This window comes from Amphibalanus amphitrite, unplaced genomic scaffold, assembly GCF_019059575.1.
Source record: "Amphibalanus amphitrite isolate SeventyFive unplaced genomic scaffold, NRLGWU_Aamphi_draft 000263F_arrow, whole genome shotgun sequence".
Classification (NCBI taxonomy): domain Eukaryota; kingdom Metazoa; phylum Arthropoda; class Thecostraca; order Balanomorpha; family Balanidae; genus Amphibalanus; species Amphibalanus amphitrite.
The window spans coordinates 400,019-417,048 of NW_024881758.1; the positions used below are offsets into that span (position 1 = coordinate 400,019).

Here is a 17,030-nt window from a genome sequence, read left to right on the forward strand (position 1 = left end):
GAACCAGTCGCCTGGAGACAGACAACACAGACACAGTAAAATACAGGTGCAGGATGAACCAGTCGCCTGTAACAGACAACAAAGATAGGTACACCAGGTCCGACATGCACTGCAATAGACAGCACAGACACGATACACATTACACACGGTCTGACAGGTGCAGGATGAACCAGTCGCCTGTAACAGACAACACAGACACAGTAAAATACAGGTGCAGGATGAACCAGTCGCCTGGAGACAGACAACAGATAAATTAGATGAATCTGATGAAACTCATGCCACCCTAAACCATGCGCTATCATAAAGTAAAATGGCAGCATACCTAACTAGCCCCCGTGCATAATTACAGTATGCTTCTATTTCAAACTCAGTACTTCGCAAATGAAGTAAGCTAGCAGCTGCTTGCGTTGATAGTTGATACTCGCTAAGGGTTTCATACTATACTCACTCTGCGGGTTGGCAGTGTGTGCCTCTTTGGCCAGCGCCAGGTCAAAGTGGGTCCTGTTCCCCTCACAGGTCAGCAGCATCTTGCGAACCATCTCCGCGGCAAACACACTGGGGGCGGGTCAGGGGTCATGTCACCGGGGTGAAACAAAATGGAGGGACACTTTGTGATTTGATTCAAATGCAAGACATTCAACCTCGGCGCAACTCATCACTCATGCAACCCGTGCGCCAAAAAAAAAAAAATCCTACTAAAACGCAGTAATTGGATCGAAACGTCAGCTGTGACTTGACTGAAACGCCACGCTTTCGATCCAACGCCAGCAATGCGAACCCAGTGCCACCAATTCGATCCAAAAGCAAGCCGCTCCGATTTCAGCGCCAGTAATGCGATCCGAACGCCGGTAATTTGATCCAAGCGCCAGTTATTCGACCCCAGCACTAGCAATTCGATCCAAGCGCCTGCAATTCGATTCAAGCGCCAGTATTTCGGTTCAAGAGCCAGTAATTCAATTCGAACGCCGGCCATTTCGATTCCAGCCCCCGCAGGGAAAGGGAAAGGGAGCCGGGAGGTTTTCCCACCATGTCCCCTTCCTTACCGCGTGGGCCACCGCGGCGGGATGGCCGGGTGCGTCTCCGGCTCGCCCTCCGTTGTAAACTGCTGCATATCGTCGTCGCCTCCCTCGTCATTGTTGGTCTCCTCACTCTCCGTGGAAGTGTCTGACGGCAGAGCAGGGGCGGATCCAGAAAATCTCCAAGGGAGGGGCCATTAGAAACCAGGAGGCCCCCCCCCATAATCCCACCTGTTGGAGGCCCCATCTTCCCACTTGTTGGGCCCCCCCAAAAAAACTGCGTCTATTGAGCTTATCTAGCTGTTCAGGCAACATCTCAACATCTGTGCAGGCTTGGAGGCCCTCTGTGCAGGTTAGGAGGCCCTGTAAAAGTGGTCATCTCTGTGAGTATAAGAGACCTCCAAGTTATGAAAAGCTTTACCAATCTTCTAACAAAGAAGTCTTCTCAGCTAGTCTTCTAAGAAATAACTAAGTGGGTAGGTTAAAAAAAAACTCATCGGATTTCGGCCACTTTATTTTCAGGAGGCCCCTTTTCAGCTTTTTAACTTTTTAACTTTTTATTTTATTTTTGAAAAAAAATCGGCCAAGGGGGGGGGCCATGGCCCCCCCCCCTTGTATCCGCGCCTGCGGCAGAGGACAAACAGTGAGGCGACGCTGAACGAGGGAATCCCACGCGCATGCGCAAAAACGAAAAGCATCGCCCAACGTGGGGCTCGAACCCACGACCCTGGGATTAAGAGTCCCATGCTCTACCGACTGAGCTAGCCGGGCATGCCGACATATGGTCCTAAAACGCCTTGTGATCAGAATGGGTTATTGAAATCCCATTCATCCAAAAATTAGAAAGAGTGACATCAACGGCAAGTCCATTCCTTAGCAACACGAACAAAATATTATGTCAAAATCAAAGGAACAAATGAAAAAGTCATCCTAATGTCAGTACGGATATTTGACGAGAATGACCCAAGCACCAATGCTGATGCATTGAACAATACACCAGCTATTCGATCTGAGCACACTGCGCACATAATTCGATCGACGTAATTAGAGATTGACATAATTAGAGACGCCAGTATTTTGATCCCACTTCCCAGCACCAGTACAGCAATCAACAAGCAATGTCATACGATCGAAACGCCTGCAATTCGATATGAACGCCAGTGATCCGACCCCAGCACCAGTAACGCGATCTAAAGGAAAGTAGGTAATTCGAACACAACACCAGTAGGTACCTAAATTTGATCTCAGTATCAACCAATAGATCAAAACGCCAGTATCTCGAAGTAAAGGAAACTATTCGATCCCAGCACCAGTACTTAATTTGATCAAAACGCCAGAAAGTCAAACCTTTCATCAGAATCTAACTCCATAAAAAATTACAGCTAGTAGACCAAAAGCGCCAGTAACTCAAACGAAAATCCAATAAGTCCGCCAAACACCAGAAGTGCCATCATAACACCAGTAATTCCGCCAAAGCATTAAAATCTTAATCGGCACCGAAACGCCAGTAATTCGATATTACGCCCAGCTATGCAGCCTAAGCACCAGTAAACCGAAACGCCAGTAATTCGACCCCTGCGGCACCAGCAGTTCGATCCTAGCACCGGCAATTCGATCTCAGTAGCCGTTGATATCGATTCCGCTCCTAGTCTTGGATGACCTTCTCGGTTCACGGTAAAAGCCAAGCGACTGTTCTTCGCTTTACTTCGGATGTTTACAGCGTGACTGTCCTTCATACCAACCATTTCGCTATCAAAGCACGGCACTTTGCTGTGAGGCACTATCACTCCGCTTCAATCCTGAGCATCAGCCCATTCGAAACAAGTTTTCAGTCAGGGCCATGATATCTGAGCATTATTTATAAGTGAAAATGGATAACTTTTCACCATGACTAACGCCTATGATGGGATGGACTACTGAGGATGCTGGAACCGGTGGAACAAAGCGGGTGATTTGGGCGCCGGGAAAGGTAGCGGGTTCGACGGACACCCCTCTACCGCAGTCTCGAAACGGAGTCGAGCTGGACCCGGGTCAGCCAGCGTGGGTCACGCGTGTGTCAGCGGGTCATCACAGGTCAAAACCACCGCCCACCGTGGGGCTCGAACCCACGACCCTGGGATTAAGAGTCCCATGCTCTGCCGACTGAGCTAGCCGGGCTTGCTGCAGACAGACATACCCAAAAAAACGAGCGGAGAGGACAGCTGACAGCTAAACCTTTGATTTCAAAGGTCAAAATACGTCACGCCCGACCCCCTCCCCACCCCTCCCTCCTGTCCTTACCGACTGAGGTTGTCAGCACGTCCTTGCAGAGTCGCAGCCACAGTGCCAGGTTGTCGTCAATGAGGGCCAGCATCATCGAGTTGAGCGTGTCGTGAATGTCGCTGATGAGCCGCTCGTCCTGCTCCGTGTCGAGCAGACCGAACAGGACCCCAGGGAGGCCGGTGTCGGACATCGTCACACCTGGGAGAGGAGGGGAGACGATCAGAAGGAACACAGGGACCGAGAACAGCCATTGAGGTCAGGAGCATACACTCAGACTTGGCGCAGACACAGACGAAGCAAGGACTCGGACACCAGACGCGAGGAAGACGTTGATTAGAGACCACAGCTGATCATACAGAGCTGCACCTCACAGTCCTTTATACATTCAGAATTTAGCACAAACATCTTCAACGCAAAAATTGGATATTATGTTTATGCTTACCAAATAACGAGGAACAGGGATATTATGCATTATGTCCTAATATGCAGTCGCACCTCACAAGTTTCCTACATACAGATGTCAGAGGCCCACGCGTAATAGCCTAAAACACGGTCCTGCCCAGCCATCTATGTATTCCTCCTCTGCCCCCTCCACCGACTGACCTGGCGTCTCTGTTGCCCCAGTCCCGGCGGCCGGGGCAGCCAGCGAGGCGGCGTGACGGCACACCTGGTGGGCCTCACGCTGGGCCAGCTGACGTAGGCAGCTGATGGCCGCCCGCCGCAGACTTAGCTGGTCACCGCACAACGACATCTGAGAGAACAGGTCACAGGGGGTCACGGGGGAGGTCAGCAGAGGTCACAGGGGGTCATGGGAGGTCGTATGGGGTTACGGGAGGTCACATGGGGTTACGGGAGGTCACAAGGGGTTAGAAAGGTCTTAGGGGCCAGCGAAGACCACGGGTGGTCTTCGCAGAGGTCACATCACATGGGTCTTCGCATGGGTCAGCAGAGGTCACAGGAGTTCACGGGAGGTTCAGGGGCCAATACATGTTGCGGAAGGTCATGGAAAGTTGGATACATGATGTAAGGTGTCAAAAGATCAGTTCACAGATCAGTGTATATTAAAAGGTTTCAGGAGCAGGACAGAGGACCAGAGTAGGTAATACTAGTGGTTGAGGTGGATTGGACACAGGCCACAAAAGGCAAGGATACGGGGTAATCGCAGGTGTCACATAGGGTAAAGGGACATACGACAGGGGTCAGAATGGGTTGGACATATGGAACACGGGGTCAGGGTAGATCAAAAGGGGGTCAGGCCTGACCTTCTAAAGAACTTTAGAAGGTCAGGCCTGGCCGCAGGGCCGTTGAGAGTCAGCCAGGTAGGTGAGAACGGTCGCCGTCAAAAGACTACAGTGGCTAGACGTTTGGTAGCTCACTGAGTCACGCTTGCAAAATGCGAGCAACACGACTCATTATTCATTGAGAAACGATAAATCACGCGGCTTTCAAGCGCGTAAATGTTCATGTGGCCCATGTGCGGAGCTACCTGCGAAAACGACCGCCCAACGTGGGGCTCGAACCCACGACCCTGGGATTAAGAGTCCCATGCTCTACCGACTGAGCTAGCCGGGCTTGGAACAGACAGACATACTAGTCAAACGGAGCAGAGAGCAGCGAGGCCGCCAATGAGTCATCTCAAGGACACACAGCATCAAATACTCACACAGAGCGTTGGCACCAGTGTGGAGAGGTTCACGTGGCGCGGCGCGAACATGTGCAGCTGCTGGAGACAGGCCATGGCGGCCGCGCGCACCTGACCGTCACTGTGGTCCAGCATCACGGCACAGGCGCAGAGCAGCGACGAGCGGGCCGCCGCGATCGAGTTACTGTTACCTGAGACAGGGGGGGGGGGGGAACCGAGTCAGCGGCCAAAATTGTCAATGTTTAGGCACTGCAGCAAGCTATAACAACACTTACACTATGTAGTACAACCAACGAGTACAGAGAATTCACCAACCTCATTAAATGACGTTCTTCAAAACACACACATGGATGCCACCCCACAAATCACAATACGGTCACATGATTCATCTCATATTGCAGAAGCAGATCTAACTAAGCAAATGATCCGCTTCATTCACCCAGTTGCAGCCAGCTGATGGTCTGGCACAACTTGTATGGCAAAAGTCCGCACAAGACTCAATCGTCCCTGTCAGTGTCCAATCACGTCATTCAGCTCTCCATGTTGTGTACGTACTACGCTCATGTGCGTTCAATCATCGAGTATGGCTGTGTCATATGGGCTGGAGCGGCTGCATCTCACCTGACAAGGCTCGAGCGAGTGCAGCACAAGTTTCTGATGTGGTTAGCTCGTTACTCTGACAGGCGCTCTGACGACCTGGACTACTTGGTTTTACTCTCACATTTTAAAGTGCGCTCCATCAAGTCTAGATTCATACAGTACGATATCATGTTTTTATTTCACATTCATCGTGGGAAGCTGGACAATGATGTGTTAGTCGGCGCGTTCGGTCTTGCCGTACCGGCACGGAGGACGAGGAGCACGGTTCTGTGGAACACACCGCGCGCGCGAGTGAACACTGTGCAACGATGTTTGTTTGTCAGGATCCCAGCTGCATGCAACTCATTCTTGCTCCATGACCCGACCACCGACTTCTTTACTGGTAGTTCATACTCATTTAAAACACGCGCTATCGGCTTCACAATTACGCAAGGCACTTTCATGTGATCTTTTACATCATACTCATGTGCTTTACTTTTATCGATCTTGTTTTATCGAACGTTTATTTTATGTAGGTACTGTCATCTTGTGTATTGCTTGTGTGTAACTGACTTCGTCAGTAAAAGGGCGATGGGCCTGTTGGCGATCTAATAAATACAGAATACAGAACACTGTACCAGCACCCCACAACTGACTTTCCCCCTACCCGACTTACCTTGCAGCTCGGGTCCCACAGTCGTGATGAGCGCCGCCAGACACATGCCCACACACTGGTGTACGTCAGCGTGCGCCGCGGGTACCTCGAGCAGCAGGCGGAGCGCCAGAGCCAGAGTGGGCTCCACGTATGTACGGAACATGGGGCCGCCCGACTCGGCGATCAGCGCCAGCGCGTGCAGAGCCCACACCTGGTGGAGAGACAATCAGCGGTTGTCAAGTGAATACACACTGGGGATTTTATGAACAGGCCGGTAAACGCCCTTAACTTTATAGCTAGGATGACGGAGAGCGTTGCTGGTTAGTTCAGCATAGGTGGTCACAACATATAGACAGGGGCAGGGGAGCGGCCACAGCTGACCACGATAATATGCCTGAGTCATCCAATATAAGCACATAACCAGCATAATGACTGAAAAAAACTAGCGACACAAAGTGAAAGTGACACAAAAAGTGAGTAGGCGACACAAAAAGTGAGTGAGTAAAACGACCCCACACACGAACCCACCACAGACGTGGATCGACATGTAACCGACCTGGACGACGGGCGAGGCCATGTCCTGTCCGAGCGCCAGCAGGATGCTGACGCTGGTGGTCAGGTGCTGGCTGCTGCCCATGCTGCCCACGTAGCGGTGCAGGCAGCCCAGCGCCAGAGAGTGGCCTGAGGACAGGAGTGAGGTCAGGTCAGGGGTCAGACAGATGACGGTGACTAAAGGTGGTCAGAGATGTCATAGATTCCTCTCCGGCAAAATGAGCTTGCAGCTTCAACGGAGCACACTACAGCACAGCGCATTCATAGAGCCGCAAGGAAAAACAGTTTGATCACCCGCCGCAACAAGAGAAGCATCAACCGTGATCATCATCTGAGCACAAAGACCATCCTGAGGTTCGCTCCATGGCGGCTGCACTAATATAGTAAACGTAGTAAAACCTAGTGTCATTCCCCCTCCCTTTCTACCGGTCCTCTCTCAAGACATCTCTCCCCTCCCTCTCCCCCCCTTCCTCATCGACTGACCAGTGCGACTGATGACATCCCGCGCAGACTTGAGCCTGTCGAAGCTGTTCTGAGCCATTTCGGCGATGAAGCGCGGGTCGCCCACCACCTGGGCCATTCGACCCAGAGCCTCCCCAGCGGCGCAGCGCAGCGTCGGGTTCGAGTTGGTCAGCGCGCCCTGCCGCGACGGGGGAGCACGGTCAGAGGTCACAGAGGTCAGAGTTTAAAGGACACAGAAAGGTCACAGGTCACATGTAACGGGAGACGAGACCTGAAGAGCCACAAGTCAACGGTGAGGTCATAGACCGTCGGATCAACAAGTCACAAATCATCATGGATCCAAGACCATCAGGTTACCTAGAGGTTATGTATAAGGACACATTGAAACCGAACGTAGGTTTGTGATACAACTACAAATAAGCTACGCCAATCGTAATTTACACCTTCCCTCCGCCCAAACCGGAACACCGCCTCACCAGTATGAGCTGCGTGGCCGAGTTTTTGACGTTGTCGTCCCCGAATGTGGCTTTTGCCTCGGCCAGTCCGCGGAGACCACTCAGCACAGCCGAGAAAATGTTGGTCTGGATCGCCTCCTGACGAATACCCTTGGCCTGGCGACGAGAGATCAACGGAGAGGTCAATGGAGGTCAACGAAGATCACTGGGAGGTCGTGAAAGATCAGCACACATGACTGACTGAACTCAGAGAAAAGGTAAAACATGTGAGGGCTCACTAAAGTCAGATGAGGATCAATGTTTCGCTCGATATTATCCAAGTAACTACGTGCTGTATTTACAGCACGTGTCTTTATGACAATCTTCAAACACACGACACAAAATTAACTCTGGGAGAAAACCATCACTCGTCATCCACCAACAGCCGGCGATGCCCCACCTGTTTGATGCACTCGGCGAAATGGTTGAGCATCTGCAGGCGGTGCTTGTTGGCCACCCGCGGGAACACGAGACCGAACAGGGTGACGGACTGGTCAATGACGGCGACACCCAGCGGCAGCGGGCCCGGCACCGAACGTAACTGAAACATAGAACCGGACAGTGGTCAATGACGGCCGCATCCAGCGGAAGGACCCCCGGCACCGACCGCAGCTGTCAACAACAGCAATAGAACACGTTACATCACGAAACCCAGCTGCTGTCATGGTTCAGCCCAAGATTACTTTATTATTAGTTCAGCCGGCACTGGCAGACATTTTTTTTACCGTACTCAGGCATGATCCCGTTTTATGATAGCCAGCCAGCTTGTCACTAATCACTGATAAAAACCTCGCTGGGTCAGCTGTCTTGTTTCTCTTTCACTAAATTCCTGTTACTTGTAGTTCTGTACACTTAATTGTTATAATTATGTTGACTACCTGTTGTCTGGCGCGGTACAGACAGGTGGAGTCGTGCTCCAGAGCCCCAGAGCCGGAGGCGCTGTTGGTCTGCAGCTGTGGAGTCAGGACAGGAAGAGGCACATCAGTACGTCAGTAACCAGCATATCGATTGACCAACCGGGGAGAGCTAGGACCCCCTGAGACAAGCACTCACACATTAGCTTGAAATGAAGGCAATAAATGACAACAACAAAACTGAGCTGCATTCGCAAGAAAATCGCCCAGCCAAATACAGTCCGGAGATTCTTTAATTCCTCGAAGACCAAATAGAACCCACACCATCCTAATTTATCTAGCCACCATCGCACCTGCTGAACTCACGGCATTTCCTGCCCTTCCTCCCCTCTTGTGTTTCCATCTCTCAACATCTATCCCACGGGTGCACGTCAGAATAGCTAGTGACATTTGAGCTAGTGACTTTTCAGCTAGTGCAAAACAGCTAGTGCCTCAAAACAGCTAGTGACAAAATCGCTAGCGTCAAAATAGCTAGTGAAACAAAATAGCTAGTGCTTCAAAACAGCTAGTGACAAAATCGCTAGAGTCGAAATAACTAGCGAAGCAAAATAGCTAGTGGATCAAGATCGCTAGTGGTAGAATAGCTCGAGTCAAATGAAAAAAATCCCTCTACTGAGATGGTAGGAAAGACATCGCGGAGGGCCCTAGGCTGGCCAAATTCAAAGTCAATTATACACGTGCGTTGTCGTAAATGACTTAGTTTCGTAGATTGTCGGTACCTATGTTGCCAAAAGTTTTTCCCAGAAGACGTAAACGTATACCCTCTGAGACCACCTGCGCCCCTCTAAAGCACCGCGTACAACCACGTTAATCTTGCATATTTGACTGAAACTGAAAGTCACTGGTCAGATTTTTGTCAGATCAGTAGCTTTCATGTCAGATCAGACTTCTTACCTTCGAGCATCCATGCATTTTTCTCCACCAATTCGTCAAACATCTGATCGGTCGCAAAAGTATGATTCGGTCATTAGGTCGTACTTACAACTGCTTCTCCTAGCCTAACAATTCTATTTTTTTCTGGCGTTTGGATTCCTGCTCTAGTAACCGGTTCTGGTGCATAGCCTTCGAGCCTTCTTCTTTTCCTTTGAAGCCTTAAATAAATGTTCGTGCATTTTGGCGCCATGGCCTGCACCTCAATGCCAACGTTCATGTCACAATCTTCTTAAAGGACCCGTCGGGAAAGAATTCACACTAGCTGCTCGCACTTCGTAGGCACTAGCTATTTTGCTTCACTAGCTATTTTGACACTAGCGATTATAGCACTAGCTGTTTTGAAGCACTAGCTATTTTGTTTCACTAGCTATTTTGACGCTAGCGATTTTGTCGCTAGCTGTTTTGAGGCACTAGCTTATTTGTACTAGCTCAAAAGTCACTAGCTCAAATGTCACTAGCTGTTTTGACGTGGACCCCTATCCCACCCCTATCCCCATCCTCACCTGATCTTCGACGCTGCGCTGGTCGGTGTCCTCGAGCCAAGAGCCGAGTATGACTGACTCGTCTGCGTGGCAGAGCAGCCGGAGCAGCGAGGTGGTCGTGTTGGCCGGGTTGTCGGCCAGCGTGAACTCGGCCACCAGCAGACGCAGCAGGTGCGTGTGGGTGCCTGTGATCGTCGCGGCAAGTCAGTTACATCATCACTGCCCATAAGTATGACGACACACTACAAACTGAATGCTGTCATATGGCGTTCAGTGAAGTCTGAAAAACACTGAATATTGGATAGCAATAAAGTTGCCACAAGAAGACGCAGGCTTCAGAAGTCTGAAAAAACACTGAATATTGGATAGCAATAAAGTTGCCACAAGAAGACGCAGGCTTCAGAAGTCTGAAAAACACTGAATATTGGATAGCAATAAAGTTGCCACAAGAATACGCAGGCTTCACGTCATTATTTGCGAATAGATTAATGCATCGTTTGAGCTTCACCAAGACGCGTAACGCACGACACTTCATCAGCTGACACTGTTATGACCAGACACTTCGTCAGCTGATACTGCAGATGCTGTTATACTGTTATGAATGAAAGGTCTCAGGCAGAGTTGAAATTTCAACAAACGTTTTACAGTTACACACATCCAGAGCAGGCAGAACCCTAATTGCAAAGCATCCCCTCACCTTCCAGTGCAGCGGCGGGCAGGAGGGAGAGAGTTTCGTAGAGTCTGAGCCGAACCATGGCCATGGCGGCCTTCAGGTGCTGGCCGTACGACTTGACCACCGTCGACAGACTGATGGAAAGTGGGGCGAGGTCAGGGTAGACTGACGGGGCTGTTACACAGACCCGATATAGTTTACCGAGGACAGTGATAATCAGTGCTGCGTGGAATATTCAGCCAGGGCAGCAATTGTGCCTCAGCCCTGACCCAAGCTTCTCCTGTAAGACTTTGGACTATAAGTGTCTCTCTCCGTCTTCTTCCTTTATTTCTTCTTTCTTTTTCTCCTCCCCTCCTTCCTCAGCTTCTCTACCTCCCTCTTCCTTCCTTTCTCCCTTGCCACACCACTCCCACCCACCTGTTCAGCATGGTGATGGCGGCCTCCAGAGGCACCAGCAGCCGTCGGACCTGGTCCTCGGTGACCAGCTCCGGACAGTGCTGGAGGAGGCTCTGCATGGCTGCCAGAGCGCCAGCACGGCCCTCCAGCGTTACCTGGTGGCGACGAGAAGGGGGGGGGGGGGGCTGTAGTAATGGCAGGTAGAACAGAGATTGCTTTGATGAGTGGTTGAAGTGGAACGGGATGGAAAGTGATATGTAATGAGAAAAGACACAAAAAACGAGCAACATGCGAAAAGTAAGGGCACGGATAAAACAGCTATTTAGAATGTTGACTAAGAGAAGCGCTACCACCTCAAGAACACATGAACAGTTCAACCAGGAGCTGCAGACAAGTCGTCACTGTTTATAGCTATCCCACACTGCTGAACAGGTGCCATTCAGTTGGTCACCCGTCCCCCTTCCTCCAGTGACCGTTTCAGCCTGGTCCGTCCGTCCGTCCGTCCGTCCCTTACCTGCCAGGTGAAGGCGTCGCCGCGCGCCTTCTCTGAGTCCAGCTCCTTACTGCTGCGGGGGAAGGCGTTCCGCCAGAGCAGCAGCATCCGCGGCAGCAGGCCTGCCGGCATCGCCACCGTCACGGGACTGACAGGGGTGGACGCGGCGCAGCGGCGGCGGGGAGAGATCGATGCATGCCAAACGGTTGAGGTAACACCACGTAGCGACAATTGGTATTGCCTAATGATTGGCATGGCTGTGCTCTGACTATGCTCAATGACGATGATGCTTGATGCATTGATCCTTTGACGTGAACCACAATTACACGCGACCTGCCTCTTATCTTGAGACATCCTTGTCCTATGACCTGGACCGGAAATTCTTTTACAATCTTCCCTTCAGACCAAAATAAGATCAAGCTGGACCCCATCCACACCTGTACCACAGTAGGCCACAATACGTTTTGTTTCTGCACTTCTTCTTTTCCACGATTGAACTCAATATCACCCCTATTGTAAGCTGTGACTAATCACCAGCTCTGACGACTGGGTGTCCCAGTGTAGAGACGGCTCCTATGAGCAGCCAGCCCTACCCCTGAATCCGCTCCCCTTCTGTGACCAGTGACCTCTCACCTCTGACGACTGGGTGTCCCAGAGTGGAGACGGCTCCTATGAGCAGCCAGCCGGCCTGAGTCCGCGGTAGCGACAACCGGGAGTTTTGCGCGGCGCTCCGTAGCAGGTCCTCAGCGACGTTAAATATCACCTGGGCGGGACGGAGTAGGCGTAAAGGGGAGACAGAGCCATACAGGTGCCTTGAGCGACGAGAGTCTCACACTAAATATTCAAAGATAGTAGGTTACTTGAACGTACCGGAGTGAAAACTGGGCTCACGCTGCAGGCATACGCACGCAGTGGCACTATACTAAGACATTATCTAACTGGGATATTTGAACTCCTGCACTCATGCCCTTGCTGTGTGGCACCCCCCAGCGGCGACAGATGTGCCGTATAATAGTGACCTTTCTCTGGCAGCGGAAGAGAGGACTAGTGTCTACTGACCTAGCCCTTGCAGTGCGGCACCCCCAGCGGTGATAGTGTACTGCGCAATGCTTCCTTTGTAGTGAGGTACCGACTACTGACCTTTCCCTTGCAGTGCGGCACCCCCAGCGGCGAGAGGTGTACTGCCCCCAGCAGGGCGGCCAGTGCCGCTGTGTAGCCCGACACGGCCTCCGGCGAGTTACGCAGACTGTCCAGACGGTCCGTGCACCTGCAAAATCAACACAGACATAGTAAACTTTCAGGACTAATGTAAAAACAAATCAGGACCAAATCACCGACCTCGAACAGTAAGTTCGACATCCTTAGTTACTTTGCGGAGAGCAACCTCAGCAGAGGTGATATTTCGCTTGCAATCTGACAAACTTAGGCTGACCTTAGACTGGGCTTCGATTAGACTTAGACTTAACTGAAAATAAAACGCTATTACTAAGCACGTCTTCAGCGTATACTGGATACTTCTGAACTTTGTGCACACACCCACGAGGACTGTGACTATGAACTACCATCTCAGCAGTAAAGCGCTGCACTGACCTGTCGATGAGCGGCGTGAGGTGGGACGGCACGGCGATACAGATGCAGCGCAGACACCAGGCGGCCGCGAACCGGGCCGCCTGACTGGGGTGCGTCAGAACCGAGACTACCGCGTCCAGTAGGTCTGAGACAGAGAAAGGAGACACCCGTCAGTAAGCATGTACAGAGCTGATATGATACGATAGCTGTGAACCGGGCCGCCTGGCTCGGGTGCGTCAAGACAGACACCACTGCGTCCAGCAGGTCTGTACAGAGAGGGCGGTGTCAGTGAGGATGCATAGAGTGTGACACGATAATGGCGGGGTGGGTCAGAACCGAGACCACCGCGTCCAGCAGGTCTGTACATTGTGGGAGAAAGCAGTGATCAGTATGGTTTGTATTGAGAATCTGACTGGCAGTGACGGCCGTGCATAAGATTATCATACATTTGATCGGCTGGAAGTACCTCGACTCAAGCGGTTGAGTAATGCTACAGACGAGCTCGACATGCCTCGAACATCGACGATGGCTACGTTTTATGCCAGTCTCTTACAGTCTAGTATGATGTTGAATTATCTACAGAGCTAAGCTCTTCATCCCCATTTCGACCAAGAACCCTCCAACCCCTGCTTCCCTCTCTATCCGGATTATCCGATCGGAATTACTCACTGACAGTGTTGTCGCTGATGAGGTTGCCGGCGGCCGTGCCCAGTCCCTGTACCAGGCCGCCGAGCTGCTGCAGCGCGCACACGATCGCCTGGTGACTGTTGTGCTCCGGAGACTCGCGGGACGCCTCCGCGGCCAGGTCTGGGCGGGATAGAGACAATTATATTGTGAGCAGGAGAACGATATCGGGTATGCAGGCTCAGGTACAGAAACATATAAATTCATATAAACTCAGATCAAATATCAGCAAAATAAAACGATGCGCTGACTCCAGTAGCTCCCAACGATATTGGGTAACGTAATTCAACACGCCATCAAATTGTGTGACTGTACAGATATAGAACGGCAGTTGGAAGCAATATTACTTTGCTGGAAGTATTTGCCAAAAATGCAGGGAAATCACTCCGAAAAAAAACATCTAAAAGAATACCACACAGTCAGCCAGTCAGTAATACCAGTCAGCTATTTCCACGGAGCCCAAGTATGGCTCGGACATGAGCACAATCAGCAATTATCTACACAATCCTCAATCCGTCCTCTCCCGCCATTGCTTTGTCACCACCAACACCTTGTAACCCGTCATCACCACTCACCGATGTTGACTTGTCTGCTGACAACGGCCACCAGCTCTTTGCAGGCGGCGAACTGAGTCTTCTCGCCCAGCATCCTGCCCAGAGTCGAGTGGAGGATGTACAGCACGCACTTCCGCACGTACACTGAGTCCACGTGGGTGACGGCCGCCTGAGGAAGACGGAGAGGGAGAGAGGGTCACATGACAGGCAGCCGATGGCGATCGGAATGTTGAGGATAGCAAACGGCTTTCAGACGCTATGAGAAAAGTTCAAGGAATGGCAATATCATATAAGTCAACTCCAGACAGTAAGTATCAGACTCCCTGTCGGCAACAATATGCCACAGGGACCGATCTGAGCGCTGTGATCTCGTCATACCACCCGGCAGCAGCTGTAACACTGCAAGTACTGACCCGCGGGCTGGCGGCCAGCTCCAGGATGTGTCCGATGAAGGTGGCCAGGTGACGCTCCAGCCACAGGCCTCCCAGCGTGTCCACCAGGACAACGTACGACTGCGGACACAGGGACACCAGATCAAAGGACAGAAATCCACAGCCACAGGCCTCCCAGCGTCACAGGCCTCCCAGCGTGTCCACCAGGACAACGTACGACTGCGGACACAGGGACATCAGATCAAAGGACAGAAATCCACAGCCACAGGCCTCCCAGCGTGTCCACCAGGACAACGTACGACTATAAGAAAGAAGACAAGGATAAAGGTAACATGTCAGGCAGATAGCTGAGAAGCACATCCACAGCCCGGTACAAGCATGTAAAAACTTATAATACATTGTGTGTTGAGAATAATCACCTGTAACATACAACAATGATGTGGTCCTAAATGATGCATTCCCTGGCATAATTGACACGCTCACTTTAGCGTGACCAAGTGCGCCAACCATGAAGTCTCGGCGCTACCATTGCATTAAACCTCCTTATCTCCCCAATACTCACATGAGTGATACCGACGCGGACCTCTCTGCTGACGGCAGGCGCGCCCTTGATCATATCTCCCGTGCCGCGGAGGAAGCCGCCGCCGCCCCGTAGGAACCCCGTCATAAGGAGACCCAGCGCCTCCTCGAGAGAGGTGAGACGACCACCCGGACGACCGGAGCCTGGAACAGAATAGGGGTACAACGGGTCATCAGGAGACCAAGCCCCTTCTCGAGGGAAGTGAGACGACCGCCCGGACGGCCTGAGCCTGCTGCAGGACAGAGCGGAGGTTAGGCCGGGGTTTATCCAGCGGGTATGTTCAATAGCGACGGATTGCGTTATTTTTCACATCTCATTCGCTATACCGTTGAACTTTACATCGAACCACTAATTGATCTCTGTAAGGCACGTCACTTGTGTGTTGACCACCCAGGTATCACATTACAACCACACCAATCCACAAATCAGACAACATCTTGCAATCTTAAAACGGTACCTGTGAATCACATAAGCAAGCAGTACATATGTACATTTAAGGACACACACAGACCAGATTTGTCTATGAAAAGTGCTGTTTCATCAGGTAATGGCGCCTCGACACTAGCATTTTTGGAAATACCAGTCCACTTTGCGTGTCACATAATACACAAACAACGGCGTCTGAGCGGCATTCAACAGGCAACACCACGACATGTAATGCATCAAAACGCCGACAAAACCGACATGAATCCGTGTCCTGCACACGAAATGCCGACTGGAATACATTATACATCCACAACATCTAACAATCTACAAGCCGCGATGAACGATCTACAAGGCAACTCAGTATATTATGTCAGCAAAACTTGTGTAATCTATACAAGCCAACTGTCAGGAACTCCTTGGTTTTCCTTGCGCCGCCAGTCGCCGCAACGCAAGGCAGAGTAGAGTGACGCTCTCGGCACACATACGGAAGTCATTACGTGCCATAATTGCAGCGGTTCCGGGGCGGCCGGGCCAAACGAATTGCCACCGTCGGGCAGGCGGCGTCCGCGGTATATATCGTCACAACGGCCATCTAAGTCTCCGCCGCCGGCCGCGCCAGCTGGGGCCGACAGTGGCTGTGTGGGTCTCGGTCTCTCTCTCTCTCTCTCTCTCTCTCTCTCTCTCTCTCTCTCTCTCTCTCTCTCTCTCTCTCTCTCTCTCTCTCTCTCTCTCTCTCTCTCTCTCTCTCTCTCTCTCACACACACACACTCTCTCCGGGTTGCTCTCCAGAAGACTGAGACAGACTACAGAAACGGACAGACCAGCTGACCGGCCAGCCACATCTATTCCTTAGACTACAAGTCGAGCGACAGCGCAGCAGCAGCAGACGGGGACAGATCCCTACAGAGGCCCTCGCCGTTACCGGACAGCCGCCACACAGCCCGAGGTCACCAAAGGTCACGGTCAGCCGCCGCTGGGGACGGCCGTGGATCGGTCGCAGAAGGTATATCACTCCCAGGAGAGTGCCATACCGCCCGGCCAGGCCGGCGAGCGGCGGCGGATGCCACCCCAACCACAGATCCGACAACCGTAAACTGACAACGTGACCGGGATATACAGCAGCTGGCAGCAGGGCAGGGCAGACTGTACCGCGATCCGTAATAGCTCAACTGCCGCTAACTGGGTAACACGACATGCAATAATTATAACCACGAGTCAAATGACAAGCATCGCGGGTCGCAGCCTCGAGATTCAAGTCAGTCTCAAATGAAG

The 17,030-nt window shown here is 51.7% G+C and overlaps 1 protein-coding gene and 3 non-coding genes across 6 annotated transcripts in view; all 4 read right to left on the reverse strand.

Annotated features, from left to right (window-relative positions):
* Window positions 1–17,030, reverse strand: part of LOC122386810 (HEAT repeat-containing protein 5B-like) — a 90,720-nt gene that overhangs the window by 14,046 nt on the left and 59,644 nt on the right. For all 3 annotated transcript variants that reach the window (XM_043376450.1, XM_043376448.1, XM_043376449.1), the window contains 22 exons: window positions 15,315–15,475; window positions 14,774–14,872; window positions 14,382–14,529; window positions 13,792–13,929; window positions 13,144–13,267; window positions 12,694–12,820; window positions 12,187–12,316; window positions 11,575–11,675; window positions 11,082–11,215; window positions 10,689–10,798; window positions 10,013–10,176; window positions 8,541–8,615; window positions 8,063–8,203; window positions 7,645–7,779; window positions 7,190–7,346; window positions 6,711–6,835; window positions 6,176–6,365; window positions 4,942–5,111; window positions 3,882–4,029; window positions 3,297–3,476; window positions 1,044–1,164; window positions 449–555 (listed from right to left, as the gene is read on the reverse strand). In XM_043376450.1, the coding sequence (XP_043232385.1) occupies window positions 449–555; window positions 1,044–1,164; window positions 3,297–3,476; window positions 3,882–4,029; window positions 4,942–5,111; window positions 6,176–6,365; window positions 6,711–6,835; window positions 7,190–7,346; window positions 7,645–7,779; window positions 8,063–8,203; window positions 8,541–8,615; window positions 10,013–10,176; window positions 10,689–10,798; window positions 11,082–11,215; window positions 11,575–11,675; window positions 12,187–12,316; window positions 12,694–12,820; window positions 13,144–13,267; window positions 13,792–13,929; window positions 14,382–14,529; window positions 14,774–14,872; window positions 15,315–15,475 (2,985 nt within the window). The remainder of the gene's footprint in view (window positions 1–448; window positions 556–1,043; window positions 1,165–3,296; window positions 3,477–3,881; window positions 4,030–4,941; window positions 5,112–6,175; window positions 6,366–6,710; window positions 6,836–7,189; window positions 7,347–7,644; window positions 7,780–8,062; window positions 8,204–8,540; window positions 8,616–10,012; window positions 10,177–10,688; window positions 10,799–11,081; window positions 11,216–11,574; window positions 11,676–12,186; window positions 12,317–12,693; window positions 12,821–13,143; window positions 13,268–13,791; window positions 13,930–14,381; window positions 14,530–14,773; window positions 14,873–15,314; window positions 15,476–17,030) is intronic.
* Trnak-cuu lies at window positions 1,715–1,787 on the reverse strand. The gene has a single exon. It is a non-coding gene; the product is annotated as a tRNA-Lys (tRNA).
* Trnak-cuu lies at window positions 3,101–3,173 on the reverse strand. Its single transcript has one exon. It is a non-coding gene; the product is annotated as a tRNA-Lys (tRNA).
* Trnak-cuu lies at window positions 4,778–4,850 on the reverse strand. Its single transcript has one exon. It is a non-coding gene; the product is annotated as a tRNA-Lys (tRNA).